The sequence below is a fragment of the Balaenoptera musculus genome, chromosome 2 (assembly GCF_009873245.2).
Source record: "Balaenoptera musculus isolate JJ_BM4_2016_0621 chromosome 2, mBalMus1.pri.v3, whole genome shotgun sequence".
Lineage (NCBI taxonomy): Eukaryota > Metazoa > Chordata > Mammalia > Artiodactyla > Balaenopteridae > Balaenoptera > Balaenoptera musculus.
In genome coordinates, this window is record NC_045786.1 from 167,612,497 (window position 1) to 167,632,923 (window position 20,427).

A 20,427-nucleotide genomic window follows, 5' to 3' on the forward strand; every position below is an offset into this window, starting at 1 on the left:
GGGATATTAAAATTCTGAAATGGACAGAAGTCCCTTTGAGAGCATTCATTTCTGCTGTTCCTTCCTGTAAGAGAGCAAAAGATTAGCTGTTGGTGCTAATCTGTTGGTGCCCTGACTTCTTTTTTTTTTTCTGTATTTTTAAAAAATTAAGGTATAGTTAATTTACAATATTATGTAAGTTTCAGGTGTACAACATAGTAATTCACAATTTTTAAAGCTTATACTCCATTTGTAGTTATTATAAAATATTGGCTCTATTCCCTGTGCTGTACAGTGTCCTGGCTTCTGAGTCAGTTGGCAAGACCCCCAGGGACTAGATCACTGCCCCGCCTTTCTGTTCTGCTTCAGGTGCTAGCCATGCCATAATCTTTTCCGGAGGACATTCAGAGTCCAGAATTGAGACTGGGCAGGAAAAAGCTGCTCGGTTCCCTAACTCCACAGCAAGTTTATCCTATTACATATTTACACAGAGCTTTCAAAACATACCCTTGAAAGAGAAATATAAACAACTTATTCCACAAAAAAGGATTTGCTGAGTACTTAGCAGGCATTTCTTGTGACTTTGCCATGAACTTTAAAGGTATTTTTTCTTTTTTTATCAGTTTGCATGAGGTTTAATCAAGTTTTGGTCATATGGTAAATACAAGAACAGCTATTTTCAGGAACTTAGCCCAAGGTTGTGACTCGGAAGGGCCTGCTTGCTCACTGTGTCAAAGTCCCCGGGAGAGTCGGTTCGCAGCTGTAATCCTCTCCTGCTCCTGGTCCAGGCACAGTTTGTGATGAAGCTTCTGGAAGCAGAGACCATCAGAGAGCAGTCATCCTCAAGGATGGATATTTACTGTTTGCCTGAGGCAGGAACATGAAATGTCGGAGGAATGGGCTGTCTTAGATTTCCTATTAATTTATGTATTTGCCTCAGAGAAAAAGTTAAAAAGTAAAGTTGATTAGTCTAAATAACCAGGTCTGTCCAGTTTATGAGAGTTGATCACTTCTGGGCGATAGTCATTCATTGCAAACCCCATGGTAAATCCTCCTGTTGCCCCTGAGGCAGCTGGATAAAATTCACCCCAACCCAACATCTGTCACGCACCAGGCACCACACAAGATGGGAGCTTATTGAGCCTTTCCACGAGCCTGTGAGGTAAGAATTCCTCCCATGTTTACTTGATCCAGAGCCTGAAGCCCAGAGACTAATCCAAGTCCACTTTGCTGGTAAACGGCAGGGCTTGGATTAAAACTCAGGTCTTCTCATGCCACTGCCTCCAAAAACCAGAATTAATGAAACCCCTCCCTAAGATAAGAAAATAGAAACACAAGAGGTAAAATAATGCATTATTCTTAGTCCTGATCTACTGGGCTGCCCTCTCTTTGTGGGATACAGTCCAAACATGTCTAAGATGTTATCTCTTCGGAATGTTTAGTCTGTTCTTTTCAATTAGCCTCTTTCTAGAAATTGTCATTATTTTCTATTGTCCTGAAAGAAATCAGATCATTGTCTCATTTGTGCTGCGGGATTTTAGTTTGTGGCAGTGACTGAGACACGTGAGGCTAATGCCATTGAAAGAAGAATTTATTACTCACATTTCCCCAGAAAAGGAAGTGTGGCAACCATGCAGGGCCACATGGGGAAGCACCAGGCTTGGTCAGGAGGCAGGGGAAAGTCTAGGACACAGCCTTTCTTGGGGTTTACATGGGAAAGGCAAAGCAGGGCAGAGTAAACAGCTCTTTTAGAGGATTGACTAGTGTGGGTAGTTGCAGTGGGCTTTGGTCTCTAGTTGCCTGGTCCTCGCCCTGGGATGATTTAAGGCGGGAGAGATATTGGCTTGTTATCTGAGTTATATAAAGGGCGTGGCTGGCTTGCATATGTGAGGCGTGCTCTCACTCCAAGTGAATTGTTTACTATCTTCAGAAGTAGCCCTGGGAGGGGCATTCTCTCCCTAGGTCTGTAAGCAAAAACATCATAAGATACAGAAAATAATAAGCATGCTTAATATCAGCATCAGTGCTTGATTTGAATGATGAAACATTTGATTGTACAGTAATTCAGTCCTAGGTGGTATTATCTCTCATTGATAAATCATTGCATTTTATCACTGTTAGTGTATATCCATTTTGATTCTTTTCAGATCTGTTAGTTGAAGGAGACAAGTTTAAAGCTATACCTACGTGATGAATATGGAAAAATTTGTTAAGACATAGATTTTTCACATGGCTCCAGATAGACCTCTTTGTTGTATACAATCTCATCAAGCAGAAATCTATTCTTTATTATCTACAGTCAGCCAGTTCAAGGACAGTAGATGTCCTGAATAATTATCTTAAGATACTGCAAAATCTTGACGTTCTCTCTAAATCACAACAGAGAAAGGACTTTAAAAAATATATTATCTAGGGCTTCCCTGGTGGCGCAGTGGTTGAGAGTCTGCCTGCTAATGCAGTGGACACGGGTTCGAGCCCTGGTCTGGGAAGATCCCACATGCCGCGGAGCAGCTGGGCCCATGAGCGACTACTGAGCCTGCGCGTCTGGAGCCTGTGCTCCGCAACAAGAGAGGCCACGATAGTGAGAGGCCAGCGCACCGCAATGAAGAGTGGCCCCCACTTGCCGCAACTAGAGAAAGCCCTCGCACAGAAACGAAGACCCAACACAGCCAAAAATAAATAAATAAATAAATTTATAAAAAATATATCATCTAGTGGGAAATATATTTCATCATATTAAAATTCTGAAAATTAGAAGCCAAGTATATCACTTATTATTTGCAATATTTTATTAACTAGAATCTTCCATCCCCCAATCACTGGAAAAAAAGATACAGTATTACATCATGAAATTCTTAGATTATGAACAGAATTATTAAGTTTTGATCTACATGTCTGAGATCATAGAGCTTAAATAGATTCAATTTCTGGTGAATTTATTGACATAATTTCAATTTAAGTACTGTACCAGCATGTGGGGCTCCAGGTGTCTCCTTCCTTTTGAAAAATATAGCTACTCGTGCAAATCAAATGGTGAAAGATGAGCATTGAAACTAAGGTCAGAAGAGTGGTAATATCAGACAATGATTATGAGTTTATAGGATCTTATTCCGTAAGCTCTGTCCTCAGCCTTTGTTTTCACTATTTGCTTTCACACGAAGCAGATGAAGTTCACACGTGTTCCACGCCCCCCGGTCAGCACCCCACTATGGACTCTACCCGATACACTTATTTTTCTCACCCACTCAAGAAAGCTTATTAGAATGCAGTTAAGTGAGAATGGCATTTTTATGTGGCAAACCAATACAATTTTAGAATAAAAATTAAATCAGTCCCAATCTTTGCCAGGCTCTTATAGGCAGCAAGTTATTTTCGATACACCTGGCTACTGATCTGGGCACCAGGGTACTCTGGTCCTCTTGAGAACAGCTGAGAACAGTAACTCGCCTAGAATGCTTATTACACAGATCTACACTTTAATTATTCACTCATTCATTCATTCACTCCACAAATATCCACTGAATTTGTACTAGGCGCTGGAGAAACAGCTGCTTTTACAGTTTAAAAGAAAATCGCAGGTGGGTGAAATGATCACTGTCATTAATATGATCCGTGTATCAAATATTCGATAAGCATTGGCCATGTTTTACTGAACATTGATGTTTCATAGCCCATGGCATGAAGTGAGGGAAGAGTTCAACTCATGGAAAATTAAAATCCCAGGGGAGTCTCTATTTTTATTAAGTTGGCGAATCAGCCATGAAAGCATTTCCCTCATAGCCTTGAGTCTCTTTGAGAGCCTGTGATATTGTACTGGAAAAGTGGCAAGGTGATGACAGGTATCATAGGGTTATTAGAGATTTGCATTTACAATTTCTGCTGTTTTTATTTAAAAAAAAAAAAAAGAACGAAGGAAGGAAAGCAGAAAGGAAGGGGGGAAGGAAGGGAAAGAAAAATAATAGATCTCACAAAATGCCCACTGATTGGGCTTCATAGTGTGGTCTCCGGAAGCATGGGTGATTGGCCTGCATCTGTCCTCCATGAGAGGCAGCAAGAGGGCCAACTTGTCAGGCCCTTTGCCGTGACAGGAGATCCCACCTGCTAACCAGACATTCGGTCTAGCAGTGGCCCGTCCACCAGCGCCTGCTTGCAAGCTCCGCAGTCACTGTGTTAACTCACGAGCTTCTCCTTCTCTCCAGAATTCGTTTGTTCGCTGGATGCCTCAGATGAGTTCCTCAAGGAGCGGGTGATGAATCTCCCCGAGAGCATCGTGGCGGGGACCCACTACAGCCAGGGCCAGTTCCTCCGGGCTCTGAGCAACTACCGGGACGTCAACACTGAAGATGAGACTGTCCTCAACTACTTTGACGAACTTGAAATCCATCCGATACACATTGGTACGAAACAAACTCAAGGATAACCTGCAAGTGGAGCAACGCTGCCCGGGGTCAGGACCCCCGGCCAACTGGGTGCACGCTTTCAGAGGGCTGGGGGAGGGCGGGTCAGTATAACCGTGCGCCCGGGGCCTGGGAAGTCACAGGATAAGACAGAGGAGTTGTCTACTTGAGGATTTGGTGGTGTGGCGGGTGTTATTCTCATATGAAAACATGCGGATATATTATGAAGTTGAATACCAAATTGGCATTTTTTATTTAATTTTATTTATTTTTATTTTTTTATTTTATTTTTTAAAAATTTATTTATTTATTTATTTATTTTTGGCTGTGTTGGGTCTTCATTTATGTGCGAGGGCTTTCTCTAGTTGCAGCAAGCGGGGGCCACTCACTGTCGCGGCCTCTCTTGTTGCGGAGCACAGGCTCCAGACGCGCAGGCGCAGTAGCTGTGGCTCACAGGCCTAGTTGCTCCACGGCATGTGGGATCTTCCCAGACCAGGGCTCGAACCCGTGTCCCCTGCATTGGCAGGCAGATTCTCAACCACTGCGCCACCAGGGAAGCCCTATTTTTATTTTTTAATTTTTAATTTTAATTTTAATTTTTTACCAAATTGGCATTTTTTAAAGGGCACTTCAAAGATATGTGGTTTGCTGCCAGCTGCTTTGGTCCATTTCCCCAGTGTCCTTGGGGGCAGCGTTCTGTCCCCATGGCACTGCAGGGCACTGGTGCTCTTCACAGAGCCCCTCCTGGCCTTCAGACCAGCCAGCTTGCCCCTTAGCTACTCAGAAATCAAATAGCTCTTCATCGCATTCCTCCTGTTTCCTGTAAACACTTAACTCAGAGCACCCAGCAAGCACCCAGTGAATACGATCTCTCATCAACCTCACCGCCATCATCATTGTCCCTGCCTCCAAATCTGATCTGTTGTAGCTGTTTCTCCTCCCTTTGGCTTGATGAACCCCTGAACTTCCTTTCTGATTTTCTGGGTCTTGACACCTCTTCTTCCTCTGGGTTTGGTGAGAAACCGCTAGCCTGGTGGAAGCTTAGCAGCCAGGCTGACCTTTGGGACCTCCCGAGGCCTCTCTTCATCCCCCAGAACCAGCTGAGACAGCATCTGGCTCCTGGAGTACTGGGAGGCTTAGAGCTCCTCCTCTCTTCCCCTGCCCTCCCCCTCCTTTTCCCCCTCCTCCTCTCTCTCCTCCTCCTCCTCCTTCTCTCCCTCCTCCCCCTCCTCTTCCTTCTCCTTCTTTTGGTCTTGATATTAACATTAGTCACGTATTCTGGAGTTTGGACTCTTTTCTATTCAAGTAGGCTAACTGAAACAGTTAATTTTTTATGAATTGGAAATGTATCCTAGGGATTTGCCTGGCGATCCAGTGGTTAAGACTCCGTGCTTCCACTGCAGGGGGCACGGGTTCGATCCCTGGTCTAGTCCGGGAACTAAGATCCCGCATGCCGTGTGGTGCGGCCAAAAAAATAAAATAAAATAAAATAAAATGATAAAATAAAATAATAATCCCAGAATCAGGACTTCCCTGGTGGTGCAGTGGTTAAGAATCCGCCTGCCAATGCAGGGAACACGTGTTCGATCCTTGGTCCGGGAAGATCCCACATGCCGCGGAGCAACTAAGCCCGTGCACCACAACTACTGAGCCCACGGGCCACAACTACTGAAGCCCTCGCACCTAGAGCCCGTGCTCTGCAACAAGAGAAGCCACCGCAATGAGAAGCCCGCGCACCGCAACGAAGAGTAGCCCCAGCTCGCTGCAACTAGAGAAGGCCCGTGTGCAGCAATGAAGACCCAACGTGGCCAAAATAAATTAAAAAAAAAAGTATCCCAGAATCATTGATTCTCAGAAACAGAAAACAAAAGAAACCTGGAAGTCACCCAGCCCAGCCTCCAAGTACAGGACTTCCTTCTGTGGAAACCCCCAAGTGAAGTGCCCCAGTTTCTGCTTGAATGCTTCCCAGGGTGGAGAACTCATTCCTTTTGAGGAGGTCCACACCCCCCTCCATCCACTCAAATCAGCGGCGACTGTCACAGCTCAGACCTGAGCCACAGTCTTGCTCCCCGTGACTCCCAGAGACCAGTCTGATATTTGCCAGTGAGACCAGAAATTCTAAACTGTGCTGGTAACTAGAAAAGGAAACCCTCATATGGTAATTTACACAATCTACCATCACAAGATTACAGTAATAGAATTTTCCCAAAAATGGACTCAGAATAGATTGCAGCCAGGACCAGATCATATATTTTTTTAAAATTTATTTTTGGCTGCATTGGGTCTTCCTTGCTGCACGCAGGCTTTCTCTAGTTGCGGTGCGCGGGCTTCTCATTGGTGGCTTCTCTTGTTGCAGAGCACAGGCTCTAGGCGCGTGGGCTTCAGTGGTTGCAGCACGTGGGCTCAGTAGTTGTGGCGCACGGGCTTAGTTGCTCCGCGGCATGTGGGATCTTTCCAGATCAGGGCTAGAACCCGTGTCCCCTGCACTGGCAGGTGGATTCTTAACCGCTGCGCCCCCAGGGAAGCCCCAGGACGAGATTATAAAAGTCTGTATTGCTCTCTCCCTCTCTTGTGGTTTTTAAAGATGTAGGAAGACTCGAAGACGCTCAGAACAGACTTGCTATCAGACAGCTCATCAGAGAGATTGGGGAGCCTCGCAATTATGGTTTAACGGATGAAGAAAAGGCAGAAGAGGAGCGGAGGGCTGCCGAGGAACAGCTGGCCAAGGAGGCCATGGAGGAGGCAGAGCGACAGCACAAGGAGGCTGCGGAGACCGCAGAGAAGATCGCTCGCTGGGAGGCGTGGGTGAGTGTGTGCGCATGCGTAGGGGCGGGGGAGTGGGTGGGGGATGGGGGATGGGGGATGGGGGATGGGGGATGGGGGATGGGGGATGGGGGCTGGCAAAACCATTCAGGCCTCTCGCACTTCCCATCCGGCTAACAGAGGAATGTCACGGAAAAACCCCAAACAATTTTTTGTTGTTTTTGTTTTTGTTTGTTTTGTCATATGTACCATTTTTTTCTTTTTTCTTTTTTTTTTTTTTAAATTTCTTTCATATGTACCATTTTTTAAAAGATGCCGCGGTCTTTTGCTTAGTGTAAATAATAACGATAATAACAACTAGCCATTGTCACAGCATTAACAATACACATCGCTGTAAAAGTGTGCCATTTTGCTGCCTGTCAACCTGGTGATTTCATTTGGTTTTCCTCCATTTACCCATCCAACTTGGGTGGTCAGCCTCATTCTACCCTTCTTCTCCAAATCACTGAGTCTTATCTATTCTGTCTCCTAAAACAGCACTCACATCCACCTGCAGGGCTCCCTTCTCCTGACCAGGGTGCCAGAATTATGTGGTGCCTTCTGGCTGGTCTCCCCAGCTCAACCCGCTCCATCTCCAATCTGTTCCCCTGCTGCTGCCAGGTGATCCTTCTAAAATACAGATCCAAGCTTCCCTGGTGGCGCGGTGGTCAAGAATCCACCTGCCAATGCAGGGGACACGGGTTTGAGCCCTGGTCCGGGAAGATCCCACATGCCATGGAGCAACTAAGCCCGTGCACCACAACTACTGAGCCTGCGTGCCACAACTACTGAAACCCGTGGCCTAGAGCCCATGCTCCGCAACAAGAGAAGCCACCGCAATGAGAAAATGGCACACTGCAACAAAGAATAGCCCCCGCTCGCCGCAGCTAGAGAAAGCCCGGCGCAGCAACAAAGACCCAACGCAGCCAAAAATAAATAAATAAATAAATAAATGTATTTAAAAAAACAAAAAATAAAATACAGATCCAGACTTCCCTGGCAGTCCAGTGGTTAAGACTCCGTGCTCCCGGGCTTCCCTGGTGGCGCAGTGGTTGAGAATCTGCCTGCCAATGCAGGGGACACGGGTTCGAGCCCTGGTCTGGGAAGATCCCACATGCTGCGGAGCAACTAGGCCCGTGAGCCACAACTACTGCGCCTGCGCGTCTGGAGCCTGTGCTCCGCAACAAGAGAGGCCGCGATAGTGAGAGGCCCGCCCACCGCGATGAAGAGTGGCCCCCGCTCGCCGCAACTAGAAAAAGCCCTCGCACAGAAACGAAGACCCAACACAGCCAAAAAAAAAAAAAAAAGACTCCGTGCTCCCAATGCAGGGGGCACAGGTTCCATCCCTGGCAGGGAAGATCCCACATGCTGCTTGGCAGGGCCAAAAAAAAAAAAAAAAAGAAAAACCGATTCACCACGTCCATTCTCTGTTTAAACTCTTCACAGGCGGTTCATCACTGTTAGATGAAAGTCCAAACTCCTTATTGTGGTCCCCAAGGTCCTCTGTGACCTGGCTGCCTCTAATATCTCCGTGCATTTAAACAACGTGCCATCTGTGCGATTAACTTCTTCCCTTGCTTCAAGTCATCGCTAAAAGTCATCTTTCTAATGAGGCCTTTCCTGGACACCATATTTAAAATTTCAACACCTGCCCCACTGCATAGCACGTCCTATCCCTTTCTATACTTTTAAATTTCCCTCTTGGGACTTCCCTGGAGGCCCAGTGGTTAAGGCTGCTCGCTTCCCCCTGCAGGGGACACAGGTTCAGTCCCTAGTGGGGGAACTAAGATCCTGCATGCCAAAAAAAAACAAAAACAAAAAAAATAAATTTCCCTCTTTGCATTTATTCTACCTAAGGCAGTATGTATTTTATATCTTTATCTTGTTTATTGTCTTTTGGCTGCACATTTAACTAATGTCCATGGCCAGGAGTGGGCTGGACTGATGGGCTTAAGTCCCACCCAATCCACTAGACTGAGAAGGGAGATTTCTCAAAGGAAATCTGGAATTATTAGTCCTGAGAGAGGGGGGCTGTATGCTGAGCATAACACAAGCCCACCAGATCAATACCTTCGAGACTTTCTATTAGCACTTTTTTTTTTTTTTTGGCTGCACTGGGTCTTCGTTGCTGCGCGCAGGCTTTCTCTAGTTGCAGCGAGTGGGGGCTACTCCTCATTGCGGTGCGCGGGCCTCTCATTGCTGTGGCTTCTCTCTTGTTGCAGAGCACAGGCTCTAGAGCGTGCGGGCTTCAGTAGTTGTGGCGTACAGGCTTAGTTGCCCCGCGGCATGTCGGATCTTCCCCGACCAGGGCTCGAACCCATGTCCCCTGCATTGGCAGGTGGATTCTTAACCACTGGACCACCAGGGAAGTCCCTATTAGCACTTCTATGATTCTGTGATCCTTCCTTCCTCTTTCTTTCTTTCTCCCTTCCTTCCTTCCTTTCTTCTTTCTTTTTTCCTTCCTCCCTTTCTTTCTTTCTCTCTTTCTCTCACTTTGCTTCATCTGGGCAGCTAGAAATTATTTCGGTTTAAGAAGTGAGGTAGAATCATCATCATCATTACCACCATCATCATCATCATGATCACCATCATCATCATCATTATCATCATCATCATCTTTCTGCCTGTCCTAGAGGGATTTGGATTGCCTGAGTAATTAAGAAAGTGAACAAAAGGGGTGATTAATAAAGATAAATCATGCTGGAAAAAAAAAAAGAAGTGAGGTAGGGGTCCAGTTTATTATTTTCTATATGACTAGGCAGTTGTTAAAACACCATTTACATCTTTTCCCTGTCAACTGGAAATGCCATCTTTATCATAACATGATGAACATTTATAGCAGTATCTACTTCTAGTGCACTCTGGGGTGAGTCGTATGAAACCATTCTTCTTTTTCCGTCTATTTACTGCATCCCCGAATTTTCTATTTGTAGAGTAAACGACTAGAGGAAGTTAAAAGAGAAGAAAAAGAATTACTGGAGGCCCAGTCTCTTCCCTTGAGAAACTATTTAATGACCCACGTTATGCCAACCCTTATGCAAGGTCTGAATGAGTGTTGTAAGATCAGACCCGATGATCCTGTTGATTTTCTGGTAAGAGATTTAAGGCTTTTTAAAAATATCAATTTGAAAATAAAATATGCCCAAATCTAAATGAAAAGCCAGTTGAGACAGAGAAATTGTGTGTCTGGTTATTTGGGAAATAGCCTCTAATACCTTCATCACAGTTTATAATAAGATTTTTGTTACTCATTTGAAAGCAAAAAATTTCTGCACTTTCATTTTTAAATTGTAAACATTAACAGTACAAATTAATGTACTATTAATTCTAAATTCTAAACTAATAGTACATTCTAAATTGTTGACTTTTTTTTCTTTTTTCTCAATTACAGGCAGAGTATCTTTTCAAGAACAATCCTGAAATGCAGTGAAATTTTAAAGATCTCATGTCATATACTTTTACAGAGCTGGAGATGACTTTAACATTGTAATTTGAAAACTTGCTTTAAAAAATGCTTTTCTACTTTTGGGGAAATTCTTTTTTTCTCCCTGCAAACAAATATTTAATTAAGTAGATTTATTATAAAAAGCTCTATGGCAACGAGTCACTACTTCATTAAAACCATATTTTGAGAGGTAAATTGTTAAAGTATCTGTGCATAGCTCATGGGATAAATATTGATTTAATATTTCATTCTTAGTCTGAGTATTCTGTACACTAATGTTTATAGTAATTTAACTTATAGCATGAAGAAAATCAGACTATATATTATTCTAACATGTAAGCTAATGAATTTATGTGATTTGTTATGTCCCCAGTACCATTGGTGTTAGAAATGGAAATAAATTAGAACAGTTTATGCTTTTTGAGTCACAGTAAGTCAGACATGTTTGGTTTCTGCAAGGTTGCTTTTTGAGTTCAAGGTCAGCACCCAACCTATGAGTCAGAGAGAATTCTAAACCTCTTGGTAGAAAAATTCATGTAACAAGATGAATAAATTTTAATATCTTTGATAATTAGAAAGTTGCTAAATATTTTTAACAAACTAACTTTACCATATAGGCATAAACAATCAATCCCTATGGCCTTTTCAGCTCTAAAAATCCTATAATTCCCAGAATTACACTGGATGAGAAATCAGTTTAGGTTTATCTTAATGGCATATATATTTCATTTCTTTAAATAATGAAATCTGAATATAACTGCACTACTTTTTTGTGTGGCAAAATACATAAAACATAAATTTACCATTGCAACCATGTTAAAGTGTACAATTCAGTGGCACTAAGTACATTCATGATACTGTCCACTCATCACCACAATCTAGCTCCAGAACTTTTCCATCACCCCACTTGGAAGCCCCGTACCCATTCATCAGTCACTCCCCATTATCCCCTCCCCTCAAGCTCCTAGCAAACACTAATCTGCTTCCTGTCTCTATGGATTTGTCTATTCTGGATATTTTATATAAATGGAATCATGCAATATGTGGCCTTTTGTGTCTAGCTTCTTTCACTTACCATGTTTTCAAAATTCATTCATGTTGTAGCATGTATCAATACTTCATTCCTTTTTATGGCTGAAAAATATTCCACTGTATAGATAGACCATATTTTGTTTAATCATTCATGTGTTGATGGACAGTTAAGTTCTTTCCACCTTTTGGCTGTTGCGAATAGAGCGGCTATGAACATTTGAGTACAACTTCCTGTTTGAACACCTGTTGTCAATTTTCGGTAGAAACCCAGGAGTGGAAATATTGTCATACGGTAATTCTGTATGGGGAACTACCAGACTCGTGGGTGTGTAGTAGTATCACATTGTAACTAAGCATCTTTTCATGTGCTTGCTGGCCATTTGTATATCTTCTTTGGAGAAATCTATATCCGAGTCCTTTGCTCACTTTTTATTTGGGTTGTCTTTTTGTTACTGAATTGTAAAAGTTCTTTATATATTCTGGATAGAAGACCCTTATCAGATATGTGATTGGCAAATATTTTCCCCCATTCTGTGGCTTGTCTTTTCACTCTCTTGATAATGCCCTTTAATGCACAAAAACTTTTAAATTTGATGAAGTCCAATTTACCTATTTTTCTTTTACTTCACTGCACTATTTTTGATCCTTATTTTAATCGAAAACACTAAGTAACTAAAGAGAATACGTTTTCGACAGTTTGAAATCACTGGTCTTTATGATAGTTACATTTTCATGCCTTCAGGATGGTTACATCTCGTGACCTGGCTTCTTAGTTCACTGAGAAAACCCATGCAATCAAAAGAGAACTTCTACATCCTCCCACTGCAAACCTACCTCTGCCTTCCCTTCTGCTGCTGAGAACTGTCTGTGCTCCCACCTAAGATCAACCTGTGCCCTGAATCCCATCTCTTCTCACATAATCCGATTCTGCTCCTATAATCATCCCTTCTCTCTCACAGCTTGATTTTTCCCTCTCCTCTGGATCATCACCCTTAGCTTCAAACTTATTCTCCTAACTCCCATACGTCAAAACAAGACAAGACAAAAACCCAATTCGAATGAAAAAACCCGCCTAGACCTCCACATCCTCCTCCAACCACGGGCCCAAAATTGCGGTCCTCTTTACAGCCCGGTTACCAGTGACGCCCTTCCTCTCACCTGCTGCTCCCCCAGTTTCCAATCTCAGGTATCGGCAACTCCATCCTTCCAGCCGCTCAGGCCCTAAACTGTGGAGGCATGCCTCGTTCTTTTCTTATTCTCTTACCCCATATTCCATGCATCAGTGCATCATATTGGCCCAACTTTCAAAACATATCCGAAGTCTGTCTGCTTCCTACCCCTCCAACATTACTGTCCTGGCCTGCTCCTTTCCGTGACTTCTGTCAACATCCCAACAGGGGAATCTTGTTAAAACACAAGTCAGATCTGCTTAAAGCCCCCCACTGCCTTCCGATCTCACACGGACGGGGAGGCAAAGTCCTGACCTGGGCCTTCAAGGCCTGATACAGTCTGACCCCTCGTGACCTCACTGCCCTCTCACTAAAACCCTCATTGCCAAGTGTACTCTGTGTTGGGGCCTTGGCCTGGAAAACTTGGCTCCCACATATCCACGTGGCTCACCCTCACTTCATCCGCAGCTCAGCTCAAATATCACCTCCTCAGAGAGGCCCCCCAGATTGTCCTCCCAATGACATTCCACGCTGTTCCTTTTCTCTGCTGACACGTGACATCATTTTATATGCCCATGTACTTATTGTCTATATACCTCACTAAAATGTAACCTCCATGGAGGCAGGGATTTTGTTTTGTTTTTCTGTCTCTCTACAGACTAAAAAATTGCATAGCACATGGTAGAGGTACAATAAATATCAGTGTATGAAGCTGTTTAGCTGAAATTTTGCTACACAGCTATGTTTTTTATAACTAAATCAAATCTCTAGTTATTCAACAAAGTCTGTAGTCTATTTACATTTCTATATGGCTGTGACAGAACACTTAAGTAACTCTGAGGGTCACCAAGATGCTTCACTAAGTGGCATCAATTTTGGTGAATTCGCTATGGAGTCTGGCCCTCAGCCATGCAAGTTTAGAAGAGTGATCTCAGTAGCGTTTAAGGATAGATAGGACCCTGAGATGCTGACATGTCTTAACAAATCTCCGGAGAGACCAGCAGAGAAGACAAAGTACCAATTTATTTACAATGAGAAATATAGTTGAGTGAGCTGAGACTGGCACCCACTTTAGCAGTACATTCTCTTCTTGGAAGCGGTTATAGGAGAAGCCAAATGATCAGAAGTGCTTGGTGAATGCAAAACCAAGACAAGGCATGAGTGCTGGCTGGCTTGATAGATCCATCCCTGCCGTGCCGGCCAAGCTGCTCTAGTCCCTGCTGACAAGATGCGCTTTCCCAGACATCGTTTGGATGGGCAGCGATGATTTTTACCCCTGTGACTCCCCTTGACACGTTCTTGTTTCAGATATATTAATATATTCACTCTCCCAGGTCTTTGTAGGTTAGGAGGCGTTTACTTTCTTTAAGGTGACTTTTCGTATTTCTGGTTTGATCCATTGTGTCATTTTATAATTAGGCTCTCTGAAGTCAAATCCTGCCCCCCCCAAATCTGAGTAGGCCAGCCTGTCACTGCTAAGACTCCTCTGTATATACCTGTAATTTTTTTTTAATTGAAGTATAGTTTATTTACAATGTTGTGTTAGTTTCGGGTGTAAAGTGATTCAGTTATACATACATATATATCTATTTTTTTTCATATTCTTTTCCCTATAGGTTATTACAGAATACTGAGTATAATTCCCTGTGCTGTACAGTAGGTCCTATATACCTGTAATTTTGATAGACATTATTATATACACCTACATTTTGGATAAGCATATTCCTATATTACTTATAAAGAGCTGGTATAATTTACAATAACATAGCTAGGGACAAGCTAAGAAAGATGTATAAGTCCTCTACATTGAAAATTTAAAAACACCGCTGATAGTAATTAAAAATGAAATAAATGGAGTGATACACTGTTTTTTTAAACTATTTATTTATTTACGTGGCTGCGTCAGGTCTTAATTGCAGCACACGGGATCTTCGTTGTGGCATGCGGGGTCTTTTGTTGCAGTACATGGGCTTCTCTCTAGTTGTGGTGCATGGGCTCCAGAATGCACGGGCTCAGTAGTTGTGGTGCTGGGCCTTAGTTGCCCCACAGCATGTGGGATCTTAGTTCCCTGACCAGGGATCGAACCTGCGTCCCCTGCATTGGAAGGTGGATTCTTAACCACTGGACCATCAGGGAAGTCCCGAGATATACTGTTAATGGCTTGTAAAGCTCAATATTTTTAATACTTCAATTTTTCTCCAAAATGATCTGTAGAGTCAATGCAGTCCCAATCAAAATCCCAGTGTGTTTCTTCCTTCCTTCCTTCCTTCCTCCCTCCCTCCCTCTCTCTCTTTTTGGTAGAAATTGATCATCTGTTTCTGAAATATATATGGTAATGCAAAGGACCTAGAATATAGAATAGTCTAGACAGTTTTGAGGAACAGCAAACCTGGAAGACTTCACTCTAAATATTAAGATTTATTATAAAGCTACAGTAATTAAGACAGACACATAGATCAATGGAACAGAATAAGGAGTCCAGAAACAGATCCACATATTTACAGTCACTTGATTTACAACAAAGGCCCTATTGCAATTCAATGGGGAAAGTATGGTCTTTTCAATAAATTCTGCAGGTCATTAGGAGATCTATATATTAAAAACAAATAAACAAACAACCCCTCCCCCCAAAAAAACACCTTGACCTCTACCTCACAGTATATAGAAAATTACTTTGAGATGGATCTTGGACCAAAATGTGAAAGTCAGAATAATAAAGCTTCTAGAATAGAATAAAACATAAGAGGAATTCTTCGCAACCCTGGAGTGGGCAAAGATTTCTCAAGACAACATTAAGAGTGAAAAGACAAGCCTCAGAATGGGGAAGATATTTGCAATACATACAAATGACAGAGGTCTTGTACTCAGAATATGTTAAAAACTCCTACAAGTCAATTAGACTGAAAACTCAATTTAAAGGTAGGCAGAAGACTTGAGTAACCACTCCATAAAAGGGGATATCTAAATGACCAATCAGCATATTGAAAAAGGCTGAAAGTCATTAATCATTAGAGAAATACAAATGAAAACTACAACAAGATTCCGTTATGATACTACCCTTTGGCCAAAATTAAATGAACTGATAATACCAAGTGTTGATGAGGATGTAGAGCAACTGGAACCCACTTACCGAGTGGAATATAGATTGGTGCTCTCACTTTGAAAACCATTTGGGAGGACTTAATAAAGTCAAATATAGGTAGACACATGACCCAGCAATTCCATTCCTGGGTATATACCCAAGACTGCTTATATCTTCAAAAAGACATGCACAAGAATGTTCAGAGCAACATTACTCACAAAAGCCCCAAACTAGAAACAACCAAAATGTCCATGAATAGGAGAAAGATATGCTGTGATATCTACAATAGGAGAAAGATATATCGTCGTAGTATAGAGTACCACATTGAAATGAAAAAGAGTGACTCTTACCTCCGACAACATAGAGAATCTTACAGATGAAATGTTGAGTGAAAGAAGTTAGATACAAGGGTAAATACTGTATTTGAAGTTGAAAAACAGATAGAACTAGTCCATAGTGGACTAGTCAGAACAGTGATTACCAGGTAATGGTGGTGTTGGTGGCAACAGAGGGTTATCTGCTGGGAGGAAGCCTGCTGGGAGACTGGACATTTTCTACATTTTGATTTAAGTGATAATTACATTGGCGTGTACATGGATAAAATTTCATTCCACTCAGTAGGGAGTGCTACAGAGATGGGAAACAAGCACAGATGCCTTAGTATTTGTACACTTTACTGTAAAAGTCGTACTTTAATAACCTTTTAGAAAGGAGTTGGTACTCTACCTTAAAAAATACTAAAGTATACTATGTTTCCTTAAAGTTAAAAAAAAAACAAACAAACCCAGAAACTCTTCCTTAAAATACGGATTTGTTCATAGAGTTCCTTAGATCCAGTTCAGGAAAGAAAAATACCATTTGAATACCCATAAAAATTTTTTTGGAGTCCTTTATATTAAAAAAAAAAAAAGGAAGTTAATCAGAACGCCATTCAAATTCTTTATTTAGAGTGTATTTGGGAGTGGCACAAAGTCAGTTTAGTTGATATGGCAGGCAAGACATCCCCCAGTGCTCTCTGCCTGCTGGTGTTCATGCCTTTGTGTAATCCCTTCCCTCTGAGTGTAGGTGGACCCTGTGATTTGCTTCCATCCAATGGAATACAGCGAAGCTTAGCTTAGAGAGGATTGTGAATGAGATCACGCCAGCCACCTGTATTGCCTACTGGGCTTACGTTCTTTAACAGAGCAAGCTGCCCTGTGGGAGAGGTCCACACGGACAGGGACTGAGAGGGGCCTCAGCAGACAGCCAGCAAGACACTGATGCTTTCAATCCAGTAACTTCAAAGGACTGAAGCCTGCCAACCAACACGAGTGTGGAAGTGGATCCTTCCCACGTGAGCCTTCAGATGACACCCCAGTCCTGTCTGACCATGAATGTGGCCTTGTTGACAGACCCTGAAGCAGAGGACCCAGCTAAGCCACGTCCAAATTCCTGATTCACAGAAACTGTTGGACAATAAACGTGTGCTGTTTAACTGGTTTAAAGCTTGTGGCAAATTGTTAACACAACAAGAGATAACTGATATGATTGAATAGGCATCCTTACCTTCCAGGCATTAACAATCTGAGATGATCACTGTTATGGACTAAATTTTTTTTAAAATTTTTTTATTTCTTTAATTTTTATTTATTTTTATTTTATTTGTTTATGGCTGTGTTGGGTCTTCGTTTCTGTGCGAGGGCTTTCTCTAGTTGTGGCAAGCAGGGACCACTCTTCATCGCGGTGCGCGGGCCTCTCACTATCGCGGCCTCTCTTGTTGCGGAGCACAGGCTCCAGACGTGCAGGCTCAGTAATTGTGGCTCACGGGCCCAGCTGCTCTGCGGCATGTGGGATCCTCCCAGACCAGGGCTCGAATCCGTGTCCCCTGCATTGGCAGGCAGATTCTCAACCACTGTGCCACCAGGGAAGCCCCCAAGCTTCATCATCTCTTACCTGAATATGGCAAGAGCCACCTCATCTTTCCTCCAACTTCAAAATGTCTGGCAGTTTGCAGCATTTTTAAAAATAATTTTTTTATCTTTTATTTTATTTATTTTTGGCTGAGTTGGGTCTTCGTTGCTGCATGCGGGGTTTCTCTAGTTGTGGCGAGCGGGGGCTACTCTTCGTTGCGGCGCGTGGGCTTCTCAGTGCAGTGGCTTCTCTTGTTGCGGAGCACGGGCTCTAGAGCGCGCCGGCTTCAGTAGTTGTGGCGTGCAGGTATAGTTGCTCCGTGGCGTGTGGGATCTTCCTGCACCAGGGCTCGAACCCGTGTCCCCTGCATTGGCAGGTGCACCAGGGCTCGAACCCGTGTCCCCTGCATTGGCAGGTGGATCTTAACCACTGCGCCACCAGGGAAGTTCCCATCTGGGAAGTTCAAATTGATTCCCTACCCTTTTATCTTCCCACAAATATCAATGTAATCTCCTTCCTCTTTTAAAACTTCCAATGTCTTCCCCATTCACAAAAAGATAAAATCCAAATCTCTCAGAAAGGTTTCAGGTCTCAGGTCAAAGATCAGCTCCTCTGAGAGGCCTAGTTTGACCAACCTATCTAAAGTTGAACTGCCCCGTAATTTTATCATCTGATTTATTTTATTCATGGTTCTTATTACAATCTATAATTCCCTTACCTCTTCAAGTGTTCATCTGCTCCCACCCCCCAGAAGGTAAGTGGGACAGTGTTAATATTTGACAATCATCAGTGCCTATCTTTATGAGCAATTTTTAAGACCATAGCTTTAATATTTGATTGATTCCACTGGATCTCAGATTTTCAAAAATTTTGACAGGTCTATTACTGGGCCCCCAACTAAAGCCACAAGAGGGTAAGGGAATAAGTAGAATTGAAAATCAAGGGCTTCCCTGGTGGCGCAGTGGTTAAGAATCCGCCTGCCAATGCAGGGGACACGGGCTCGAGCCCTGGTCTGGGAAGATCCCACATGCCGTGGAGCGGCTAGGCCCGTCAGCCACGACTACTGAGCCTGCGCATCTGTAGCCTGTGCTTCGCAACGGGAGAGGCCGCGACAGTGAGAGGCCCGCGCACCGCGATGAAGAGTGGGCCCCGCTCTCCGCAACTGGAGAAAGCCCTCGCACAGAAACGAAGACCCAACACAGTCAAAATAAATAAATAAATAAGTAAATAAATAAAAAAAGAAAATCAAATACAAGTCTGTCTCCAGATCATTGCTGTTCCACATAAATTATGGCCACATACATAATTTAAATTCTTCTAGCAGCCACATTTTAAAAAGTAAAAAGAAACAGTTGAAATTTTCATATTTTCTTTAATGCACTATATCCAAAACACAATATAAAAAAATTGTCAGTGAGGTATTTCTTTCTTTTGTTCATAGTAAGATCTGCGTGTGATTTGTACTTACATCTTAAATGAACTAGCCTCATTTCAAGTGCCGGCAAGCCGCATGTGACAAATGGGGTTTGGATCCTGTGCTTTTCCCACTGAGCCGCTCATTAGTCCTAGAACGCTAGTCCCACTAGACGTTCTGTGAAAAAATGGAAATCTTTTGTCAAATTTCCTGAGGATTTACAAGTGCATATTTAAAGAATTTAGAACTTTAACTTTCCCATATTTGATGCCCCCCTTCCCCTCCATTAATCTTCTGTGTGACACTTTGGAACACGTTCTAAATTCGAAGAGGGAAAGAATATGAGAGTCAAGTCAGTCTCAGGCATTCTTTACTAAACTTTTGCTGGAGGTGTGCAGGTAACTCCCAAGTCCCACCCCAGGGAGAGAAGGGGTTGCAAAACACAGCCTCAGGGAAACTATGGGCGAAACGGCCTTTGCTAACATCCCAAGGCTTACTGCCACCTACGTTTCTACTGAATGACAGCTTTATAGTGAGTTCCAGTGCACCAGCTGTTAGAAATAAATTTAGCTCCTGTTCCCGAATCTGCTGTCATCGCAGTCCTATCCAGCAAATTTATTCATTCAACAGATATTTCCTGAGCGCCTGCGTACACCTTAGTGGACAGAACAACTCCAAAGCTCCGCGCCGGGGGGACCGAGTCTAGAGAGTAAGGCGGGAGTCCTAGCGACGTCTCTGCGCCCTCTGTCCCCGGCAGTGCCAAGCACCCTTCTTGCATTATCACATTAAATAGGCGCCACTACCCTAGGAAGCAGGCATTACTCTCACTTTGCAAAAAAATAAGAGGTTGAGTAACCTGTTACAACCCAGTGTGCCCATGCTGAGCCCAGCGCTCGGCTGGCACCCGGGGCACGCGTGGGCGCCTCGGTCCCCTCCAAGCGCCTCCACCGACGCGGTCCGAGAGGAAGCGCAGCCGCCGCGACCTCGGGCGGAGAGAACGGCGGGACCTCACAATGCACCGGAAGCGGCGCCTCTCCGGGGCCTTCCTCGCGCCGTCCAGGCTGCATCGCCCGCGTCGGCGACGAGAGCGGCCCGGCAGGAGGGACACCCCCGAGCCCAGAGCCTCCCAAACGGCTCCCACCCATAAGCCCGACACGTGCCGCGGAAGCTGGACACAACTGGGGCGGAAGCCTCCGGAGCGCAAGCCGAAGCACGAA

General features: G+C 43.6%; 1 protein-coding gene and 1 long non-coding RNA gene across 2 annotated transcripts in view; one reads left to right on the forward strand and one right to left on the reverse strand.

Annotated features, from left to right (window-relative positions):
- Window positions 1-11,100, forward strand: part of AK7 (adenylate kinase 7) — a 56,170-nt gene extending 45,070 nt beyond the window's left edge. The window contains exons 15-18 of the mRNA XM_036845259.1: window positions 4,179-4,376; window positions 6,961-7,181; window positions 10,112-10,270; window positions 10,570-11,100. Coding sequence (XP_036701154.1) covers window positions 4,179-4,376; window positions 6,961-7,181; window positions 10,112-10,270; window positions 10,570-10,608 — 617 coding nt within the window. The 3' untranslated portion in view covers window positions 10,609-11,100. The remainder of the gene's footprint in view (window positions 1-4,178; window positions 4,377-6,960; window positions 7,182-10,111; window positions 10,271-10,569) is intronic.
- On the reverse strand, window positions 230-20,404 carry LOC118891356. The gene is made up of 3 exons (XR_005018943.1): window positions 20,067-20,404; window positions 19,265-19,387; window positions 230-788 (listed from the first exon to the last, which is right to left on the reverse strand). It is a non-coding gene; the product is annotated as an uncharacterized LOC118891356 (long non-coding RNA).
- Window positions 20,405-20,427: the final 23 nt, after the last annotated feature.